At 40.5% G+C, this 18185-nt stretch overlaps 2 protein-coding genes across 8 annotated transcripts; both read left to right on the top strand.

Moving 5' to 3' along the window:
* The first annotated feature begins 1408 nt into the window (after nucleotides 1-1408).
* On the top strand, nucleotides 1409-14886 carry LOC116195877 (protein PHOTOPERIOD-INDEPENDENT EARLY FLOWERING 1). 7 transcript variants are annotated; one of them, XR_004154719.1, is made up of 21 exons: nucleotides 1409-2303; nucleotides 3518-3619; nucleotides 4017-4097; nucleotides 4279-4386; nucleotides 4492-4572; nucleotides 4659-4747; nucleotides 4961-5100; nucleotides 5175-5233; nucleotides 6018-6153; nucleotides 6334-6402; nucleotides 6478-6542; nucleotides 6627-6761; nucleotides 7149-7187; nucleotides 7980-8048; nucleotides 8304-8366; nucleotides 8440-11515; nucleotides 11697-11761; nucleotides 11846-11913; nucleotides 12101-12860; nucleotides 13416-13905; nucleotides 14039-14515. XR_004154719.1 is itself a non-coding variant. In XM_031525266.1 (21 exons), the coding sequence occupies exons 2-21, from the start codon at nucleotides 3560-3562 to the stop codon at nucleotides 14499-14501; spliced, it is 6144 nt and encodes a 2047-aa protein (XP_031381126.1). In that variant the 5' UTR covers nucleotides 1436-2303; nucleotides 3518-3559; the 3' UTR covers nucleotides 14502-14886. The 7 variants fall into 7 exon arrangements, 6 of the variants coding, with proteins under 6 accessions (XP_031381126.1, XP_031381127.1, XP_031381128.1 ...); XM_031525266.1 differs by having other exon boundaries at nucleotides 1436-2303; nucleotides 13388-13905; nucleotides 14039-14886; XM_031525267.1 differs by lacking the exons at nucleotides 1409-2303; nucleotides 3518-3619 and having other exon boundaries at nucleotides 4269-4386; nucleotides 13388-13905; nucleotides 14039-14886.
* Nucleotides 14887-15029: 143 nt separating this feature from the next.
* Nucleotides 15030-18125, top strand: LOC116195878 (zinc finger CCCH domain-containing protein 14-like). The gene is made up of 3 exons (XM_031525272.1): nucleotides 15030-15676; nucleotides 16253-16313; nucleotides 17006-18125. The coding sequence occupies exons 1-3, from the start codon at nucleotides 15601-15603 to the stop codon at nucleotides 17772-17774; spliced, it is 906 nt and encodes a 301-aa protein (XP_031381132.1). The 5' UTR covers nucleotides 15030-15600; the 3' UTR covers nucleotides 17775-18125.
* The last annotated feature ends 60 nt before the right edge of the window (nucleotides 18126-18185 follow it).

Below are 18185 nucleotides of genomic sequence, written 5' to 3'. Positions count from 1 at the left end.
TGATGTAACAGGTATGTCAAGGACCAAATCATTAATTTACTCTTATAATAATAATAATAATAAGATAAGATTTAGATATTTGGTTTATTTGTCTACAAAAATAACTTAATTTAATTTAATTTAATTTAACTTTATTTTTACCTTAATTTAATAACATAATTATTTTTTTATTTTTTTTTCAAATTCTCTTTCATACTTTTTTTTATATATAATTACAGATAATTTTTAATAGTAAATTTTTTCAACTATTCTCTCATACTTATTCTTATATATTATGACAAATAACTTTTTAATATTAAATTCTTTCAAATATTTAATATTTCGGAATGAAAAAATTACCATCCGTGGGATCGGGCTCCCATCAATAGTTGCGGTCGAACCCAACCCAAACCAATCCACTAATTAATACATATATTATAGGGTTAATTATCCATAAAAGCACAACTTTTACACATTTTTCTAAATATAGCATGACATTTAGAAAATAGAAAATAGTTGCAATCATCTGCCCATTTTCGAAATGAAAAGATTACCATATGTGGGATTAGGCTCCCATCAATAGCCGTAGTCGAATCCAACCCAACCCACTAATTAATACATATATTATAGGGTTAATTATTTAGAAAAATATAACTTTTATACATTTTTCATAAGTATAGCACGACATTTATAATTTTTTTTAAATATAGCATGATTTTTAGAAAATAGCATAAAAATGCACGACTTTTGCATTTTTTCCTAAATATAGCACGATATTTTTAAAATAAAAGGCACAATCTTCAAGTTTAGTTACGATTTTAGTACGACATTAGTTATTTTCAAATGTAGCGGTAACAGCTAACGACATCTCGTGGCACAATATGATTGGACTAGTGGGTCTCACATATTTTATTTAATTAAAAAATAATTTAAAAAATTTAAAGGAATATTTTTTTCTTAAAAAAAAAGAAACGTGCGAATTGTAGATTGCGAGAGGCACAATTGAGGCCCCCATCGCCGAAATGAAAAAACACTCAATTTCGGGGCTCTTTTGATTTCGACGGTAGGTGCTACTTGTCTAATTATGTTACGTCGCGTACCATCGTTAGCTACACATTAACCATTACTGTCACAATTTGACGGAATAATTGACGTCATGCTAGATACGCTAAATGCACAATTAAACCTGAAGGTCATGCCTTTCTGTGCGTGCTATATTTAGAAAAAAATGCAAATGTCGTGCCTTTCTGTGTTACTTTTCAAAAATTGTGCTATATTTAAAAAGAAAATACAAATGTCGTACATTTCTATATTATTTTTCAAAAATTATGCTATATTTAAAAAAAATACAAAGCTCGTGCTTTTATAGGTGATTAACATTATATTATATATAAATAAATAGAAAAAATTGTACATTTAGTTTTGTACCTTTACTTACATTTATGCTTTTGTCCTTTTTCTATTGTTTTTATCGTTTTCATCCTCTAGCTTTCATTATTTTTCTATTTTAATCATTCCTGTCAACTTTTCTAATAAATGTGCTGAGTTGAATTACCTTGATTGCCCCATAAACGACACATCATCAATATTCTACTTCCTTAGTTTAAAAATATATAGCCGATTGCAAAGGTAAATCAATTTCCTTAATCGTGCAAGAAAAAGAGCGGGGTTTGAAACTGAACTTGGATCCCCAGCCGCGTCATTGTTGTCTGCTGAAATCAAGGTAATCTAACTCAACACATTTAATGGAAAAACAATGCAAGTTACATGATGAAAACGATAAAAAAATAGATAAAGGATGAAAAAAGAAAAATAAGCGAACGTACAGGTCTAAATGTGTATTTTTTTCTAAATAAACATAAACATAAACAAAAATAAAAAGAGGGTCCCACCCAACCTGAACCAAGCCTTTCCTCACCTCATTAATGCACGCACAAGAAAGACTCCCAGTCCCTGCGCTGTCACGATTGATCTTTCCCCCACCGTCTGATAGATGATATCCGTATTCGGATCTGCGATTCCTCTTCGGACCTGACCCGACTGCAAACCCTAGCCCACTCACCGCCCACCGGCGTCCTCCAGCTGACCGCCTCACGGCCCAAACCCCTCTCTCTCTCTCCCTCAATCCCCCCGGCTCTCACTCCTAGACAACTAATGCATGCGTCTCCGGAGTCTTCGGTCCACTAGCGGCCCGGCGCATCTCCCAGATATTCCCATTTTCAGGTTTCTTTCCTGAAGGATTTTCTGCGGGACAGTTTCGGCGGCGGAAGTCGTCGTTGCTCCGGTGCAGGAGGTCGGAGGAGACGGCCGTGCTTCTCTTAAAGGTCAGTTTTCTTGATTGTCCGGTCCCGTTTAGTACTTCGAAAGCTCGATGAAGGAGCAGAATGACGTTCCGATTGTTCTGTTTCCTCTTCCGGTAGAGGAGGAGGTTGTTTGATCGTAGTCCCACGGCGTTTGGAGCTGTCCTTATGTTTCCTTGGGATGATAGCGGCGATGAGCCAGTGTTTCCGTACTTGATTTTAGTAGGATGGTTTCGGGACGGTGTTTCAGAGTCTGAGGGCGCCGAGAGTATTTGCTCAGGGAATTATACGAGCTAGACGAACTGTTTTCCTTGTCGATTGCGTGCGTGTAGTTGTACTGGAGATGTTTATTTCGAGTAGAAATGGTGTCAGCAGCCGCATTTAGCTCCTCCGGGTGATGATTGAAATTCATGTTCTTTACATGCCATTCCGTGACTATAGTACTAGACTGGGGGGAGGAGGGTGCTTAAGGCCCTGATGGGGAGCTGTGGGAGGACTCTCTGTGTTGGTTTTGGAGAAAAGTGGAAGCTGTCAAAAGGGATCAGAACAGCCTTTCTGATATTTTGGTTTAGTCCTAAACCCTTGAAAGTTCGTTCTCTTCAGGGCAGCATTATTTTCTGCGACTGGCACATTAAGACAGTAAAATGTTGGGCTGATAATGTTTTTGCTCTGTCACAAACTGAGAATTTGTGTGCGTGAGTGGGGCTCTTTGGGATATAATTTATTGTTTCAGTTGCTGGGTTGTAGCCATTCGTCAGATGAATAATAGCTGCCTGTATTTATCTCGGCACATTCATGGTGCTATGCCAATTTTCTCAGCTCGTAATGCTGAACAGAGAGATACAGCAGGGGTTTCCCTAGCTACTGCCTTGCAGCGGTCGTGTTGGCTGTAGAAATTGAATATATCTATACCCTCATCTATTATAGCTTCTGTTGGCTTGCCTCTTTTTGCTTTGTTTGCAGCTCAAATTATAATATTTCTTTTTATGGGGCGAGGGGTGGGTTTTGGAGTGTCTTTGGAGAGGATAGATAATTTAGCTTTTCTTGTGACAGTCAATATGGAATGTTTCCATTTAGTTTATGCCTTTTTATTCCTTGTGGTCGATTAATTCATTACGAGTTTGTGGCTTTGGTTGGCAGTCTAACAAGCATTGAAGTATGTTGATGTCCTTCTACTTTTAGAATTTGGTCTTTCGGTCACTTTTTTGACACTCACCCGCCCTTTTAATGGAATGCAGATCTCACTCAAGTCCAGAATGGTATAGGTACTTGGGATAATCATGGCTTCTAAAGGTCCAAGGTCAAAACTTGATCATGAGACAAGGGCTCGGCGCCAAAAGGTTATTGCAGAGTATTTGATTACTCGAAATTATATGTATTTGTGCATCACACTGCAGATTATATATATTTTGTGCATCATACTGGGCTCTTATGACTGTTACATGATCGCAATTCTTCAATCGCTGATTTAATTAATCAGTAATCACATTAGCTAGTTATTCCTGGTTCCTGCTATGGTCAATGATGACGTCGTGGTGTGTGTAATGACATATCTCATTTTGTTTTGTCTACAGTGTATAGCAATTTCCAAAAGTAAGGGCCTATTATTCTTACATGGTTATGTGCTTTATCATAGTGGCATCTGCAGGCTAAATTTCCAGGATTTTATAAATATTGGTTAAGTTATGAGCGGAACAATATCTCTTCTTTATTAATTGATGTGAGTTGGAATTGTAGGCTCTTGAAGCTCCCAGAGAACCTCGTCGCCCTAAATCTCACTGGGATCATGTTTTAGAAGAGATGGTTTGGCTATCAAAGGTAAGAGTTTTCGTATGCTATTACCTCATTTCTCTATGTGAAAAACCCCGCGAGTTCCATATTATAGATACTTCATGGTACCTATCTAGTATCTTCCACACATGATCTTGTGTTGTAGCTGTGGATTGAGCAGGGAGGCACTTTGACTGCTTTTATTGCTAACTGAACCAGCAATCTGCAGGATTTCGAGTCAGAAAGAAAATGGAAGTTAGCACAGGCAAAGAGGGTAGCTTTAAGAGCAAGCAAGGGCATGTTGGATCAAGCTACAAGGGGAGAAAGGAAACTTAAGGTTCTATATTTCCATCCAAGCTATCATTTTAACTTTTTCAATAGTTTGTGGAGAAAGTAGGGCCTTTATAATGCTTTCTCTAACTTTCTTTGTATTTGGTATTAGGAAGAAGAGCACAGGCTGAGAAAGGTTGCATCAAATATTTCGAAGGATGTTAAGAAGTTCTGGATAAAAATAGAAAAACTGGCAAGTTCAATTGATATGTTTTTTTTGATTGTTTCCTTTCTATTGAAGATCTGGCTCTGTGTTTCTCACCTATGATTTAATGCCAGGTGCTGTACAAGCATCAGATGGAGCTTGACGTAAAAAAGAAGAAGGCACTTGACAAGCAACTTGAGTTTCTTTTAGGCCAAACTGAGAGGTGAGTCATAGTTTTCCTCATCAGTTTTGAGTTTATGGCTTTCTTTCTGTGAAGATCTGTTTTTGAGGCATAACTGGCTAGAGTATCTGGCCAACTGTTTTTTCTGCTATTTCCTTTAGCTCATGCAATATTTCAGTTTTTTTTTTCCCGAATATATAAAATATTCAGAGAAATATTTCAGTTTAAGATCTTCCTATGTTTCCTTTTTTTCAGGTACTCAACGATGCTGGCAGAAAATCTCGTGGATGTACGTAGGCCCTTGCAACAGAATAATGCTCCTGATAGTCAAATGAAAATCTCTGATAAAGAAGCTGATGAAGTTAGACTGAGGGAGGAAGTAGAATTAGAAGCTGGTGAGACAAATTATTCATTTACTATTCTAATTGCTTTTATAAACTTTTTCTAATAGACTGTGTTCATGTTGCAGAACCTCTTGTTGAGACTGCAGATGATGATGATTTTGACTTACAGACTGAGGATGAATCAGTTAGTACCTCCTCATTTAAGCTTTGTGTAATATTTACAGCGTGTTTTCAATTTTCCAGCTTTTGCATTTTTCAAGGAGTCGGCAAAACCAAGTTACTCTTAGTATTGCAAAATTTGGTTGCTATTAGAGTGCTAAGACCTATTTTAAAATAAAGATGTCTGTGATAGTTCAGTTGGGAAAGCTGATTTTCTGATGGGACATGATATAAGCCATTTCCACTTGATTGGATACTTCTGCATTTAATGAGAAAAACTCTAGAATACTCTAGCTTATCTTTGTTTTGGCCATTCAGAGTAGCTCTTCTGTTTAAAGAAATAAGCAGAACTTCTTTTGCTGATAAGGAAGGGGTTCTTCTTTCGAAGTTCTTTTGCTGATAGAGAAGGGGAACCTCTTCGTTGGTGATCAATATGGTAAAGAAAAGTGGGAAGGCGCAGATGAACATCATTTCAGTGTGCCTCGTCACTGAGACTGTTGAATAGATTCAATTGTCGTAGCATCCGTAATCTTGTCCCTGCAGTTTTAGATACATTGTGCGATTTATATGTTTAAATGCATTTTCTGGTCTGAGTGATATAAAACATGTTTGGGTCCATTTGGTGATTATTACTAGGGCATCGACATTTCTATTTGCAACTATGTGCACTATACTTATATTTATGGAACTCATAAGTTCCTTTCAACCATTTACTAATTGCTGAAATTGGTACTATGTTTAAATCCTACATTTTCTCATGCAAAACTTTTTCCTATATATGACCCATTGCTGGAATGATGCTGTACTAGGAAGATGATGAGCACACCATCGAAGAAGACGAGGCTCTCATAACTGCAGAAGAAAGGCAAGAAGAACTAGAAGCTTTGCAAAATGAAATGGATGTTCCACTTGAGGAGTTGCTCGAACGATATGCTGTAGGGAAAGGTATATTGCTATTCCTTGTGTCCAAAGAATTCTTAGCCCCTCTGGTTTTTCTGCTTCCATTTGTACAGTAGTTGGTTTGGAGAGATATATGTTGTTAATTAGTTGATATCTTTCTTCTAGCTAAATTTCCCATCCGGAGGATTTATGTGTGCAATATTGATTACTGTACTAAATTCTCAGGAAGTAGACAGACTCATCCAGGAACTACTGAAGATGCTTATCCAGAGCCCCCAGATGATAGAGATCAGGGTATGGGTGAGGCACAGTATAATAATAGATTTACATTTAAATGCAATTCTTTCCTGAGATGGTGGGATCCTGCAGGCCCTGGGATGAATCTTTGTTCTTCTGGCAAGACACAGACAAACAGCTCAACTGGTCGTCGTTGTGTAAGTTGTATGTGTTTGCAGTGGCAGTTAGTTTGTTGTATGGAAAGTCTCTGCTCAACATAGGTATTTCCTTTTGATGTCCAGGCTGAAAGTAATGGAAGCTTGTTTGTAGCAGAAAACCACGTATCTGAAGTCATGACATGCCAAGCGAACAATCATTCCAAGAGCTTGGAGGAAACCGGGAACCAAAATTTGCACTATGACTTTCACGAGGAGCAGGTACAGTTACATATTTTCTCTTATTAACTACTTGATTTGGGGACTATTTAGTATGTGTTGATGAAAAATTCTTGAAAATGCTTGAAGATATACTATATACATTTAATTCCTTGGTATGGATTTGACCAAATATATTGATGTTGGTGATATCTTGTACATGGTATAGAAATGTTACAATAATTAGGTTATGTGGTATATAAAGGTTATGATAATTAGAACAGGATTCAGTCACCAGTAGATGATGCTACTGTTCTTCAGTAAAGTATTTATATGACTAGATTCTAGGATGAGTTCCTGTACTTTCATACCTCTTTTATTAATTTTGTTAAACAACCATATCAGCAATTCTTTGTAGCTCCTTGCTGAACAGCTTCTTGTATTATGTAGGAAGATGGTGATTTTGTTGCTGCTGGCGGTGAAGAAAAGGTACAAATGCTGGAGCATTCTTTTCTTTTGCACTTTTACCTTTGTGCTTTTCTATCTTGTTTTGTTGATTTTGGATGTATTAGAAACATTTTTTCTATTTTGATTGTGTTGGTATTAATTGCATTGGAAAAGACTGCAATATCCATTCAATCAAGATGATGATATACTAGGATGTGTATTATCAATCATTGAAACTGAATTTTTCCGTGATGTGATCTGTGAAGTACGTGAGCTATTGTTCATAGCCAGTCAGATTTTAGCATGCCCTTGATTGCTTTTGACCGATAATCTGAAAATGGCACAGCTTGAAAGGTGAGCATTCTTCTCATATTGAGATCCTTCAGCAATCAGGGAAATATGACATTTCAGTATGTATTTGTGATTCATAGTTTGAAAGGATTTCTAACTAGGAAACTGATGAAATTTCATAGGATGGTGATTAATAGTTTCATAGGTCTGATTGAAGACATTATTATGTTATTAGATCGTATGAGAAAGGTTGGGAATCTTTAAGTTTCATATATTTTTTAGGGTAAAAAATGAAGAGCGCTGTATGTTGTATGATTTGATTGATATGTACAAATCGGTGCCTTTGACCCCAACAAAGGTTGTAAACCAGTGCCTTACTTCCAAATATTAAGCTCAAATACTTGAATAAACATTAAATGCTTTTCAGCATAATGCTATCTATGATTGTTATTGGGGCCTTTCCCTGCAAAACTGCTGAAGTTTACTCAGTATGTATGAGTTTTGTTTTCTCCTAGTTGTCTCACATTCTAGCTCTACGCACAGGATGATGAAGGGACTTTGTCAGAGGAGGAGGAACTGGCCAGAGCAGAATCTTATGATCCCATGGATGAGGTAGAGATGATTTGCATGGATGTTCTCTTCATAAGGGCAACCTGTTATTATGCCACAAAATAAAAAATTGAAAAGGTCACAGAATCCAAACTGCTTTGTGAGAACAGAAATCAAAGCCTTTTATTCTATGATGTGAATGGGTGCGTTTGGTCATTCAATACATACGGTAGAAATAACATTCTATATTTATGCTTCAATTTCAACTCGTGGATGTTGCTTTCTACGATTGGTTTTCACGTGATTCTGATGTAACAGCTTGCCCTACTGCAAAAGGAAAGTGAGATCCCTGTTGAAGAACTGATTGCAAGATATAAGAAGGTATTTTAATGGATTTTTCATGCATTGGAGATTGGTAAAATTTGATATTAATGGTACTTTCTATTGTTTTCAGGACTTAAATAACGGTTCCATTTCAGAGGATGAATCTGATTATGCCTCTGCTCTATCAGAAGATCTTGAAGATACTGCAGGCTCTGAGCACGACGAATTGAGAAATCAAGATGTCTATCTTAGTCAGAATGCAGAAGTTGGGGGAGGCTCGATTTCTCACTCTTCCCCTGAGGAAGAACAGGAAACAGATGTTGGGAATGAATCTGAGGTGAGAGAGAGTGACTCTAGAATTGCAGATGCGGCTGCAGCTGCTAGATCTGCTCAACCAACAGGAAACACATTCTTGACGACCAAAGTGCGCACAAAGTTTCCCTTTCTTCTCAAGCATCCACTACGGGAGTATCAACATATTGGGCTGGATTGGCTTGTCACCATGTATGAGAAACGATTAAACGGCATTCTAGCTGATGAGATGGGGCTTGGAAAGACCATTATGACCATTGCCCTGCTTGCGCACCTTGCTTGTGAGAAGGGAATATGGGGTCCTCACCTAATTGTTGTTCCGACTAGTGTCATGCTAAATTGGGAAACTGAATTTCTCAAGTGGTGTCCTGCTTTTAAGATATTAACTTACTTTGGAAGTGCAAAGGAACGCAGGTTCAAGCGGCAAGGTTGGTTGAAACCCAATTCCTTTCATGTGTGCATAACGACTTACAGGCTCGTCATACAAGACTCAAAAATCTTCAAGCGGAAGAAGTGGAAGTATTTGATCTTGGACGAGGCTCATCTTATTAAGAACTGGAAATCTCAGAGGTGGCAAACTCTTTTGAATTTCCACTCGAAGCGGCGCATTTTGCTGACCGGCACACCTCTGCAGAATGATCTTATGGAACTCTGGTCTCTGATGCACTTTTTGATGCCCCACATATTTCAATCTCATCAAGAATTTAAGGATTGGTTTTGTAATCCAATATCAGGAATGGTAGAGGGCCAGGAGAAGGTAAATAAGGAAGTTGTTGATAGACTGCACAATGTCCTTCGACCTTTCATACTCCGTAGATTGAAACGGGATGTGGAGAAGCAGCTTCCAATGAAACATGAACATGTAATATACTGTAGACTTTCTCGGAGGCAGCGGAATCTGTATGAAGACTTCATTGCTAGCTCGGAGACTCAAGCTACTCTCGCAAGTGCAAATTTTTTTGGAATGATTAGTGTTATAATGCAACTTCGCAAGGTCTGCAACCACCCAGATTTATTTGAGGGCCGGCCAATCATAAGTTCTTTTGATATGAGCGGCATTGACATGCAGTTAAGTTCCTCCGTCTGTTCTGTGCTTTCAAATGGTCCGTTTACAGCAATCGACCTTCAAGGGTTGGGCTTGTTGTTTACACATCTTGATTTTTGCATGGCTTCATGGGAGAGTGATGAAGTCAGGTCAATTGAAACTCCATCAAGTTTAATTATAGAGCGGGTTGATAAAGACATTAGACACGGACTGAACAGTCAGAGGAGGTCTAGTGGAATGAATATATTTGAGGAGATCCAAAAGGCCATACAAGAGGAGAGATTGAGAAAAGCAGAGGAACGCGCAGCATCTATTGCTTGGTGGAATTCACTTAGGTGCCGAAAGAAGCCCATGTACCCCACAACCCTGAGGGAGATCATCACAATTAGGCATCCAGTCCATGAGATTCACCAGCAGAAAGCTAGTTGCTTGTCGTACTCATATTCCTCCAAGCTCGCGGACATTGTTCTTTCACCAGTAGAGCGTTTTGAGAGGATGATTGATGTTATCGAGAGTTTCATGTTTGCAATTCCTGCAGCACGGGCCCCAGAACCTGTTTGCTGGTGCAGTAAAAGTGGCAGCCCTGTCTTTCTATCATCAGAGTTTAAGAAAAAGTGCTCTGAAACTTTCTCACCTCTTTTATCGCCTATCAGACCAGCCATTGTCCGCAGGCAGGTATATTTTCCTGATAGGCGACTTATACAGTTTGATTGTGGGAAGTTGCAGGAACTGGCAATCTTGCTTAGGAAATTGAAATCTGAAGGTCATAGGGCGTTAATATTTACCCAAATGACCAAGATGCTTGATGTTTTGGAAGCTTTTATAAGCCTGTATGGCTATACCTACATGCGTTTGGATGGGTCCACGCAACCAGAAGAGAGACAAACTCTGATGCAGCGGTTCAATACAAACCCCAAAATTTTTCTTTTTATCTTGTCAACTCGTAGCGGAGGTGTTGGTATTAATCTAGTTGGTGCGGATACTGTTATTTTCTATGATAGCGACTGGAACCCTGCAATGGATCAGCAAGCTCAAGATCGATGCCATAGGATTGGGCAGACACGCGAAGTGCACATCTATAGATTAATTAGTGAGAGCACTATTGAAGAGAACATACTGAAGAAAGCAAATCAGAAGCGTGCTCTTGATGATCTTGTTATACAAAGTGGTGGATACAACACTGAGTTCTTCAAGAAGCTCGATCCCATGGAATTGTTCTCAGGTCACAGGACCCTGCCTGCGAAGAATATGCAGAGGGAGAAGAATGAGAGCAGTGGGTCCGAAGTTTCTCCATCTAATGCAGATGTTGAGGCTGCTCTAAAACAGGCAGAAGATGAGGCAGATTATATGGCACTGAAGAGAGTTGAACAGGAAGAGGCTGTAGATAACCAAGAATTCACTGAGGAACCGATTGGCAGGATGGAAGATGACGACTTTGTAAATGAGGATGATTTGAAGGATGATGAGCCTGCAGATCATGCTGGTGGGAGCGCATCTCTAGATAAGGAGACGGGTGCAATGATCAACAGCAGTGATTTCACTGAAGGGCAGGTTCTCACTCTTGCTGAGAAAGAAGAAGAAGATGTTGACATGCTTGCTGATGTAAGACAGATGGCAGAAGCGGCAGCTGCATCTGGTCAGGCAATATCCTCATTTGAGAATCAGCTACGTCCAATTGATCGCTATGCAATACGGTTTTTTGAACTTTGGGACCCGATTATAGACAAGGCGACCCTGGAGTCTCAGATAAAGTTTGAAGAAACGGAATGGGAGCTGGATCGTATAGAGAAGTACAAGGAAGACATGGAAGCTGAAATCGATGATGATGAGGAACCTTTCATATATGAAAGTAAGTTCTTTGTTGTCATGTAGTTGACTTTTCATTCTCCTTTGGCGATATCTTTCAACTGCTGCACTTTACATTTATATTTTTGAAACTCTGTTGGCACCTTCTCCAATTTTTCTTTGATGCTGATAAGGATTTTTGCATTTGTATTAATTTATTTAATCAAGTATTTTTGTTGATTTAGGATGGGATACTGATTTTGCAACGGAGGCATATAGACAGCAAGTTGAGGCACTGGCTCAACATCAAGTTAGTGACAGTATATTCATTACATAAGCTCTAGGGGCACACTTGAAGCCCAGATGTTTCATTGTCTCATTGTTTGTGATGCAGCTGATGGAAGAGTTGGCTATGGAAGCTAAGGAGAAGGAGAAAGCTGAGGCTGAGAACTGTGATGAGATGTAAGTGCAAACCCCCTCACCCCCCCAACCCCGATTCTTTCTTCAGGCAGGAGCATAAATTAGCAGAATGCATCGGCTGAGATAAAAATTTTCTTCTGCATATTAAGGAATCTCAATGCAAAAATTGAGAATTATTTTGCTTGGTTCATAGATAAGATAGTTGGTGATGATCCACGTGTATATGCAGGAGTGAGCCTCCTAGGACTTCTAAATCCAAGTCAAAGAAGAAGGCCAAAAAGGCCAAGTTTAAGTCTCTGAAGAAAGGCTCCTTAGCTTCTGAAGCAAAACCTGTCAAAGAAGAACCTTTAGAAGATTCAATGTACCTAGATGATGATGGAAACGATGTTCCTTTCTCAGATGAAGTTAAATCTTTAGATGCACCATCACCACATTCACCTATGCAGAAGAAACGCAAGGACAAGCCTACTGAGAATTCTGAAGGACAGTCATCAAAAAAGAAGTTGAAGAAACAGAGGACTGCTTCTGTGGATATGTTTCCTTCAGATCCGGATTGCCATATTTCTGGTAGGCAGCATAGTGATTCCGAGTATGAGCAGAAAACTCCCATCCGGAATCGTGCAAGTGGGAAATTCTCCATTGCGATGTTGCCATCTAAACGCTCAGTCCTAATAAAGGTAGAGAGGTTTAAGAAGACAGATTTTTGGCCTAGAGATCGAATTCCACCGTCTGATCCTTGGTGGCCGCAAGAGGATGCAATATTATGTGCTGGAGTACATGAATATGGTCCAAACTGGGGACTTATCAGCGATCTGCTTTATGGGATGGCTTCCGGTGGTTCTTATCGTGGAAGATATCGGCATCCTGTTCACTGTTCTGAGAGGTTCAGGGAACTCATTCAGAATTACATCATGTCCGCATCAGACAATCCTAACAGTGAAAAAACTGGTTCAGTGGGCTCCGGAAAAGCTCTTTTTAGGGTTACTGAGGTAATTTCAGATTTTCCAAGTTTTTCTCATCCCGTTTGCATTGCATCAAATTATAAGGATTGTCTATGGTGAACTTGATTCTTTTGGATAATTATTAAGATGTTGCTTTATTCCACTTCACTCCTTGTTTATTCTTTTCGGTGAAGTTTATCTGTTCAGTGTCTGATGAGTAGCCATTTGTCAGGATACAGTATAATAGTGAAAGTTCTGATTAATGGTTTGAACTTCTGAGATAAGGTCGAACTACGACTTCTGTTTGCAAATAGGTTGGATGTATGTACAAAATACACCTATCTCAATCACCCCTTTATTGAACATATGCCAATGGTTACGTTGGTAGTAATGTTACTCTAAATTTTTATTTTTTTTTTAAGTCGACGTCCAATACCATCAAGTGTCTTATTTATGAGTTGTTGAGCTGGACATGAAATATTAGACTTAAAGTGAGAGCCCGGAATTGGATTTAGCGATTAGTTCATATCTCAAAGAAAATAAATGGAGAGATGCTCATATTTTTCAAATTGCAGGATAATATTCGTTTACTTCTGGATGTAGCCTCAGAATTGCCCGATAAGGAGTTGCTTCTTCAGAGACACTTCACAGCCCTGCTCTCATCTGTATGGATGGCGACTAACCCTGTGGATCGTGCACTGAGTCTCTTGCCATCCAAAAATAGCCTCTATTTCGGGGGAAGGCTTTTCAGTTCTCATATCAATCACGGTCGGCAGAATTCTACCCGTGACCCTCCCATAAAGGTTAAAATGATCCACTCAGCCCAGAGTAGGAAATTACTATCAGATGCCCTACATGATGCCATTGATAACAAGCAGAAGGAGATAGTTTGCCTCTCAGACAACGAGGAAGAAGTTCCTTGCATGGAAGAAGGTTTGCAGCTGACATTGGAAATCCCGCAGGAGGAAGATGATTCCCAATTGCCCTCTGTTTTGAATCTTTCAATACCTGGATCTTATCGTCCTCCTGATGGAAAGGATACTGGAGAGGATCATCTAAAAACATCGAAGCATATGGCGGAATCTCGTTTTAGGTATGTATTTATATAATTATATAGACAAGTCTAACAAAATTGATATGGCCATAGGTGAGGAAACACAAGCGATGAATACCTGGTTAACAGCATGTTCTTTTCTAATAAGTACTTTTCCCTTCCAATTATTCAGGGAGGCATCGTGCGCTTGTCTCGAAGGAAGCCTTGGTTGGGCTTCATCTGCCTTCCCCACAAATGATGCCAAGTCTCGCGCAGGTGGGAAGCCCCAGATTCTGGGGAAACATAAGCCCCCTCTTCCAGACTTGATCAAGCCTTCAAAGTCAAAGTCAAGGAAGACCAACTCGGGATCCGCCCAAACGGGCGACTTGATTTACGAAGCAGCAGCTCATGATCTTATCGCGTACCTGATGCCGCCACCTGCATCACCACTCACGGACCCCAATTTGAAATTTGACTTCGTGGAACCCACTGGAGCAGCAGCAGATGATTCCGAGGATAATTTGAAGTCGCTAACAGATGAGGATCTTTTGTCGCAGATTGAGAACTCGGAGTCTGTTCCACATGATTATGACCCGGGATTACTGTCTGGCCTCGATGACTATTCATCTTTGCCTGAATATACTGATGTTGGGTAGCATTTCTGAAGGCGCAAGGCATTTCGATTATGAGAGTGCTTAATGCTAGGAGAACAACGGGTTCTCTTCACTTAGATACCGAGGTCGACAGATATCCTGCCATTTAATTTCGCCCCAAATCCAGGCACATTTTCCCATGATCGAGAGGGTGATTGGTGTTCTGCCTCTTCCATGTCGGGATTCTTCTGGGTATGATGGTGTGGGACAGGTCTGGTTATTAGGATAGACGGAGGAATCTAACATGCGATCTGTTATTTAATTATTTCGATGCTAAACCTGTGCTAGTTTTGTTAGTGTCAGGTGGAGCATCACCGATGATATCTGTATTGGCATGGTTTCAACATTTAAAGGTAGTTCGAAAGGGAAAGCACCGATTTATGCAGAAGTCATATCATCTCTGCTCGCTCCCTCCCTATGTTGCACCCGTAATTGTGCAGCGTAGTGTTACGTTCAGTGTCAGTATAGAACAATGCGATGGAATCACATGGCATGAAATCAGACCGCTTCAATCAGACTGCTTCAGATAGAGATTCTATTTCAACCCTTTTCCAATCCTATTGTATTGGACTCGATCGAGAAGGATTACATTGTCTTGTCGAACTTGCTCGAACGAACCATTGTACTCGCCGACTCAGTGTGCCGTGCGAGTCGAACTTCAGGGCGGGATGCAAAGTGGGGGTGAAAAATTTGAGGACCCGGCCCGAGCTTTCACCCTCGACCCGCTAAGGGCCCAATGGGTCTAGCTAGTGGGCCGATTCTTGTGGGCTTTGAAGGCGGATGACGTCAGTGCTTGACCCGTGACATGACGTTGGAACGAAGGAAGGGCAGAACCGTAAATTAAGCGGAACCCTATTTAATTACCATAACCTCGGTCCCTTTCTGGCTCGCTCTGTCTCCTGCCGCTTTGAGAGGTCGGCCAGCGTTGAGCTCTCACTCACCTGCCAAAAAACCCACCATTCCCACTAGGGTTCCGGTTTCTTCATCATAAAGTCAGCTGAGGACCGCGAGTCTTCCATCATCGAGGTCTTCGTTTAATTTATCGTTTCGGACGCGGGTGCCTGAGTGGACCTCGATCCGCGCTCTCTGCCGTTGAAGTCCCATGGATGCTCGTAAGAGGGGAAGGCACGAAGGCGGTGCCAACAACGCCAATGGCGGTTTCAAGAAGTCCAAGCAAGGTTCGTTTGCATTTTAGTTTATGTGAAATTTTCGCCGTTTCTCGAGCTTAAGTTGAGCTTGCTTATTGTACCTATAGCGGTCTCCTTTCTGTTACTTGGGGACTTGTTGAGGACTGGAAGCTGACGGGAAGCTAATTAGTTTTATACTTAGATGGATTAGAGTATGCAGTTTGATAAACAATGGAAGATTGATTCGAGAACAGAAGCTTCAAGAAACTCCAAAGAATATTCACATGTAGTAGAGGCCATTGGTTTAAAGTCAAGCTTTTTCTTCCTCGGTCGGTCGGTTTGTGCCAGTTTAATATAAATCAGTTGTGTTTATACTCGTGATGCGTACCAAATGCTAATAGTGGCGATTTATAGGTTCATGGTGGAATACACACTCATTGGACTTTGGTGGATAAGCAAAATATTGTGTCATAATCTTTTGGAGAAAGATGTCTTTATCAAAAAGATATTTATCTTTTTATTCTATCACTGATTATGATAATTATATTAAGCTATTTTCAGGAATTACCCGATTAACAATCCACAGTTTTTTTAACTAAAAAAAGGGTAATTAATGTTTTGCAACAGAAATGGAGTCCTTATCAACTGGTGTAGGAAGCAAATCAAAGCCATGCACCAAGTTTTTCAGGTTAATATCTTATCCTGTCTAAATGAGAATAAGTATTTATAATTCTTTCGGTGCCCTATAAAATATTTCATGCTTGAAATTCTTAAAGAAAACACGATGAAAGATGCACTAATGGACTAGTCTTCTAAGCTCTGCTATACAGGTGCAGTCGTTCTTTGGTTTAAAAGGAACCGAGCTAAGAAGTGCTGTCCAATGGGGATAGTGCTCTATCGGGATGTAAAGTAAAATATGCCTCAGTATAAATTAAACCAGTCATTAGATTGGTCAGATCTGTCTCTATTCAAAGGATACAACCAGACTGTGAAGATTGGTCAGATCTGTCTCTATTCAAAGGATACAACCTGACTGTGAAGAGAATCTTATGGTTGAATTAAATGTTTTTTTGGCTTATCTCCCTTTTGTTAATTCCTTTTTCTTATTGGTAAGATATATCTATCCATGGGCAAGGTAATGTATAGATTCACTGAGAAGCGAAGTCCAAGTTATTGTTACATAATCAGGGAATTTCTGTTGGTATCAAGCAATGAACTTGCTGTTAATCGGATTCATGTGTCATCTAAGGCCTCTTCCCATTGTCTGCAAGCAAGTAGCAGTTGCTTTTTAATGCAATTGTGACATAGCCGTTTGCTTTATAAGCAGCAGCATCTTTGTTTTCTCAATTAGATCTGAGTCGATACTATTTTCTATTGCAGCATTACCGGGTGCCCCTTTGGAGAGGGATGCCACTTCCTGCACTATGTTCCAGGCGGTTACAATGCAGTGGCACAGATGATGAATCTAGCACCCATTGTTTCTCCACCGTCACGAAATGCAGGCCCACTGCCACCACTGCCCCAGCACAATGCCTCTACTCAGCCCTCTGTCAAGACCCGCTTGTGCAACAAATACAACACTGCTGAGGGCTGCAAGTTTGGCGACAAGTGCCATTTTGCCCACGGCGAGTGGGAGCTTGGAAAGCCCGTCGCCCCATCCTTTGACGATCCCCGTGGGGTGGGCCAGCCTCCAATTCCTGGACGCTTGGGCGGGCCCCCACCTCCATCGATTCCTGGCCCTGCCTCTAGCTTTGGCGCCTCTGCCACCGCGAAGATCAGTGTGGATGCCTCCCTTGCTGGGGCCATCATAGGGAAGGGAGGGGTGAACTCGAAGCTGATATGCCGCCAAACAGGGACTAAGCTCTCAATTAGAGACCATGAGTCGGACCCAAACCTGAGGAACATTGAGCTCGAGGGCACATTCGAGCAGATCAAGCAGGCGAGCACCATGGTGAGGGAGCTGATCATGGACATTGGGGCCGTGGGTGGCCCTCCCAAGGGTGGCCATGGCCTTGGAGGACCGGGGGCCCCGCCAGGGAGCAACTACAAGACGAAGCTGTGCGACAACTTTGCAAAGGGTTCTTGCACTTTCGGGGATAGATGTCACTTTGCACATGGAGCTGCTGAGTTGCGGAGAACTGTGGTTTGAGTACTTTCAGGAGTCATCTAGGAGTAGATAGTCTCATCTATCTATACCATTGTGTCTTCAAATGCAGAAGGGTTGTACAATTTGAGTTATGGCCACCCAGAATGAGCTGATGTTCGGGATAGAGAGAAATTGTGTCCTGCCAGCCGAGTTTTGTGGTATACTGTCTCTGATAGGATTCTGCTTCGTCTTCTGTCTTACACTCATTCACTGGTAGGAGCTCTTAATTACTTCAACTGGTACCTATTAAGCAGTTAGCATTGTTTAATTTATAGGTACGTGGGGTCGATCTTCATTGGCTGTTTGCTTCAACGTTGCTGAAAGCCAATAATCTGCGTTGAATGTTTGTAACCATTGTCATTTGCCTTCGATGTCGAGTGCCTTTTTTCCAATTGAAGGGAACCGGGTAAACTG

The sequence above is a fragment of the Punica granatum genome, chromosome 2 (assembly GCF_007655135.1).
Source record: "Punica granatum isolate Tunisia-2019 chromosome 2, ASM765513v2, whole genome shotgun sequence".
In the NCBI taxonomy this organism is placed as follows: domain Eukaryota; kingdom Viridiplantae; phylum Streptophyta; class Magnoliopsida; order Myrtales; family Lythraceae; genus Punica; species Punica granatum.
The sequence above is the reverse complement of the archived record's forward strand: the minus strand, read 5'-3'. Positions and strand labels throughout refer to the sequence as shown.